At 52.4% G+C, this 4,273-nt stretch overlaps 1 protein-coding gene across 1 annotated transcript; it reads left to right on the top strand.

The window, feature by feature from the left end:
* The first annotated feature begins 1,669 nt into the window (after positions 1 to 1,669).
* LOC135441632 (olfactory receptor 14A16-like) lies at positions 1,670 to 2,602 on the top strand. Its single transcript, XM_064701188.1, has one exon. It carries the CDS (start codon positions 1,670 to 1,672, stop codon positions 2,600 to 2,602), a length of 933 nt encoding a protein of 310 aa, XP_064557258.1.
* The last annotated feature ends 1,671 nt before the right edge of the window (positions 2,603 to 4,273 follow it).

Raw genomic sequence — 4,273 nt, 5'->3', positions numbered from 1 at the left:
CTTTGCCTTGCTTGTCCCCAGCTGTCATCACTGCCTCCAGTGTTCTGCTCTAACTGGAACCTGGGGACACTTTCTCAGAGAGTGCTTATTAAACTTTTAGAAACTTTCGAATTTCAATTTAACTTTGAGTTCTTGAAAAGTTATTTAAAACGCTCTCTCAGGGACTGAGTTTAATGTAAACAACACCAAACCCCTGAGAGGCTCATTAATGTCCTTTTTCTGTGTTTGTGCTGCTGAGCTTTAAAGGAACAGCTCTTCCCAGGGCCAGCTCCTCTCCCAGCCCAGCAGGGCTGAGGGCTCTGCCTGCAGGCACTGAGGGGACAGGAGCCAGGCAGAGACAGGCTGAAGGCAATCAGGATTGGGAAGACATTGAGCTGAGACTTCACCTGGGGAAAGATCTTCACAGCCGTGTGCATGGTGAGTGTGTGGAGGCAGGGCGACTTCCCCTGTGCTCCTGGAGGGATCTCCTGAAGCCAGCACACCCCACAGCCTGGGGGATGTGTCAGGAGGACTCTCCCAGTTTCTCTGTGGCACAGGAGGAGGAGGAGGATGTGCTGCAGAGCGGGGCTGCCCTGGGCACCATCAGAGGGACAGGGCAGGACGGCTCCTGCTGCCAGGGACGGCTGCAGGGGCTGAAGCTGGGGCTGCAGCCAGGGCTGCCCAGGGCTCTTGGCCAGCCCAGGGCATGTGCCACCTGCCAGGGGCAGCTCTCAGCCTGCCTGGCAGCTCTCCATGGATGCTGCAGGGGAGAAGTTGGAGGTGGAAGGAGCCACCCCCATCAGGGCAGATTCCTCCTGTTGTGTAGATGGTGCTGCATGGTCAGGGCTGCTCTCAGCTTTCTCCTAGAGGGAAGGGAAAGGGGCTGTCAGCTTTACCCGTGTCACTGAGACTCCTGCACTGTCAGCCTGGGCATCAGCAGATGTGCCTCAGATCTCCCTCAGAGAGTGCCTCCTCAGCCTCCTCTCCCTACAGCCAGCAGCAGCAGCACCTTGGCTTGCAGCGTCTCTGTTTGTCTGGCCTGCCCTTAAGGCCCTGGTGCCAGGGAGATGCCCCTGGGCAGTGCCCTGTGCTGGGAGGGGTCTGCAGGGCAGAGCTGAGCCCCCAGGGCTGGGCTGGGCTCTGGCAGCACTTCCAGGAACAAGGCTTGGATAGAGAGAAACAGTTCCCAGTAGGCACAACTCCAGACAGCAGAGAGCCAGAGCAACCCTTGGTGTCCCTCCCTGTCTAGCTGCACAGGGAAATAGAGAAGAGTTGGAGAGATTGATTTTGAAACTGGAGTCTTCAAAAAGGCCATGTTTCTTTTAAATATCATTTTAAAATTTTACATCCTGTACTAGAGGGAGATGAAAGGAGCATAGGGCGCCTGTGTGGTTCCATCAGGTCTGAGTGAACTGGGGCACAGGGAGCCCTGTTTTCCCTCTGTGCTCCCCTGTGTTTAGACTGAGAGCAATGCTAAGAACAGGACTTCTGTCTCTTCTAAAAACACAGTTACTTAGTGGCCCTAACCTACACTAATAAAAAAAAAAAAAAAAAAAAAAGGTAAATGAAATTTCCCCAAAGAAAGAGAAGCAATTTTGAGTGCATGTGTAAGAAAATAGCATAAGATTGACTCAAGGTACTTTGTCCAAATAGTTGTCTTTGAACAGCTCAAAATGTCCAGAACGAAGAAATGTCCAACAGCAGCTCCATCAGCCACTTCCTCCTGCTGCCATTGGCAGACACACGGCAGCTGCAGCTCCTGCACTTCTGCCTCTTGCTGGGCATCTCCCTGGCTGCCCTCCTGGGCAACGGCCTCATCATCAGCGCCGTAGCCTGCGGCCACCACCTGCACACGCCCATGTTCTTCTTCCTGCTCAACCTGGCCCTCAGCGACCTGGGCTCCATCTGCACCACTGTCCCCAAAGCCATGCACAATTCCCTCTGGGACACCAGGACCATCTCCTACACAGGATGTGCTGCTCAGCTCTTTCTGTATGTATTTTTCATGTCAGCAGAGTTTTCTCTCCTGACTGTCATGTGCTACGACCGCTACGTGTCCATCTGCAAACCCCTGCACTACGGGACCCTCCTGGGCAGCAGAGCTTGTGCCCACATGGCAGCAGCTGCCTGGGCCAGTGGCTTTCTCAATGCTCTGCTGAACACAGCCAATACATTTTCCCTGCCCCTGTGCCATGGCAATTCCCTGGGCCAGTTCTTCTGTGAAATCCCACACATCCTCAAGCTCTCCTGCTCACACTCCAACCTCAGGGAACTTGGGGTCATTGTGGTTGGTGCCTCTTTAGTATTTGGTTGTTTTGTGTTCATTGTTTTCTCCTATGTGCAGATCTTCAGGGCTGTGCTGAGGATCCCCTCTGAGCAGGGACGGCACAAAGCTTTTTCCACCTGCCTCCCTCACCTGGTTGTGGTCTCCCTGTTTGTCAGCACCTCATTTTTTGCCTACCTGAAGCCCCCCTCCATTTCTTCCCCATCCCTGGATCTGGCAGTGTCAGTTCTGTACTCGGTGGTGCCTCCAGCCCTGAACCCCCTCATCTACAGCCTGAGGAACCAGGAGCTCAAGGCTGCAGTGGGGAGACTGATTACTGGACGCTTTCAGAAACATTAAAAAGCTGGCCTGTTTGTGCAAATCATTTGTAATAAAAATAATCTTTGATTGTTCCTGTTGATTTGGTTGTGTGTCGCAGAAAATGGCCTTTGTCGGGGTTGAGCCATTTGTCGGTGAGGGGAGACTCAGACACTCAATATGAGTGATAAGCAAATTCCAGTTTATTGAAGAGAGCATCAGACACTTATACAGCGAGTAATAAGCTTATGAATATTCTGTAAGCTAAGCAATCTATTGGTTAAACTATGCCATGAACTCTTCCTCATTCCTTAGGGGTTACATCTCTCTTTTCTCATGTCTCTTTCACTGTTTGTTATTATACTACAGCTAAGCCTAAAAGACATGCTATCAACACAGGTGTAGGACTTGGAATTAGCCACAGCTTTGTAATTTTCCTTTCTCTAGCAGCTAAATTCCCAACAGTTGTGAAGTTTATTTTCCCGTGTTTTAGTCTTTCAGTATTGTCCAGAAAGAAAGTCCATTCCTTTTGCCATTTCTCATTTTGTTTCTTTTCACCTTTGCTGTGGCCCCAAACTGTGTCAATGAGGAGCTGAGCTCCAGTGGCTTTCAATGAACTAAAGGATCTCCTAGCAAAGTTTTCACCAGAGACCCTTGTTTTGTTCCCTGCTCTGGAGCTGCAGGAGCAATGCCTGTGTGCAGAGCTGGGGGCAGATCAGTGCTGGCACAGAAGCCCTGCTCCTGCTGGCCACACCATTCCTGATCCAGGCCAGGAGCCATTGTCCTTCTTGCCCACCTGGGCACACTGCTGGCTCATGTCCACCCTGCTGCCCATAAGTGCCCCCAGGTCCCTTTCTGCCTGGCTGCTGTCCAGCCACTCTGTCCCCACCCAGTAGCACTGCACGGGTTGTTGTGGCCAAAGGGCAGGACCCAGCACTTGGTCTTGTTCAACTTCACCTTGTTGGATTTGGGCCCTGGATCCAGCCTGTCCAGGGCCCTCTGCTGAGCCCTCCTACCCTCCAGCAGATCCACACTCACACCCAGCTTGGTGTCATCTGCAAATTTGCTGATGCTGGACTCAGTCCCCTCATGCAGACCATTAGTAATGATGTTAAACAGGACTGGACCAAACTCTGATCCCTGGGGGACACCATTGGTGACTGGATGCAGCACCATTCCCTCCACTCTCTGGGCCTGGCCTCCAGCAACTTCATAATCCTGGGAAGGGTGACTCCGTCCAAGCTGTGGGCTGCAGCTTTTCCTGGGAATTCTGTGGCTCACAGTGCTGAATTCCTGGTACACAACATCCACAGCCTTTTTGTCTTCCACCAGGTGGGTCACCTAGTCATACAAGAGATCAGCTTGGTCAGGATCCCTTGGCCATCCTGTGAGCACTGTATGATGGCACTCAAGGTGATCTGTTCCATAACCTTGCCATAACATTGGCACCTCCAGTCCTCTGGGACCTCCCTGCTGAGCCAGCACTGATGGTAAATGATGGAGAGCAGCTTGGGGAGCTCATCCACAGCTCCCTCATCCCCCTGGGATGGATCCCATCTGCTCCCAGAGACACCTGTGAGCATCTGAGTAGCTCAGCAGGTCCCCAGCTGCTTCCTCCTGGATTACAGGGGGCTGTTCTGCTCCCTGTGCCCATCCACCAGCTCAGGGTACACTTGTTCTGAGGACAACTTGACTTATTGTTGAAAACTGAGA

The sequence above is a fragment of the Zonotrichia leucophrys genome, unplaced genomic scaffold (assembly GCF_028769735.1).
Source record: "Zonotrichia leucophrys gambelii isolate GWCS_2022_RI unplaced genomic scaffold, RI_Zleu_2.0 Scaffold_385_49044, whole genome shotgun sequence".
In the NCBI taxonomy this organism is placed as follows: Eukaryota; Metazoa; Chordata; class Aves; order Passeriformes; family Passerellidae; genus Zonotrichia; species Zonotrichia leucophrys.
Note: the sequence above shows the minus strand (reverse complement) of the source record. Positions and strands in the feature narration are given on the sequence as shown.

What these genes read in the sequence shown, in the direction of transcription:
- LOC135441632 (XM_064701188.1), top strand. Translation starts at nt 1,670, where the DNA reads ATGTCCAACAGCAGCTCCATCAGCCACTTCCTCCTGCTGCCATTGGCA.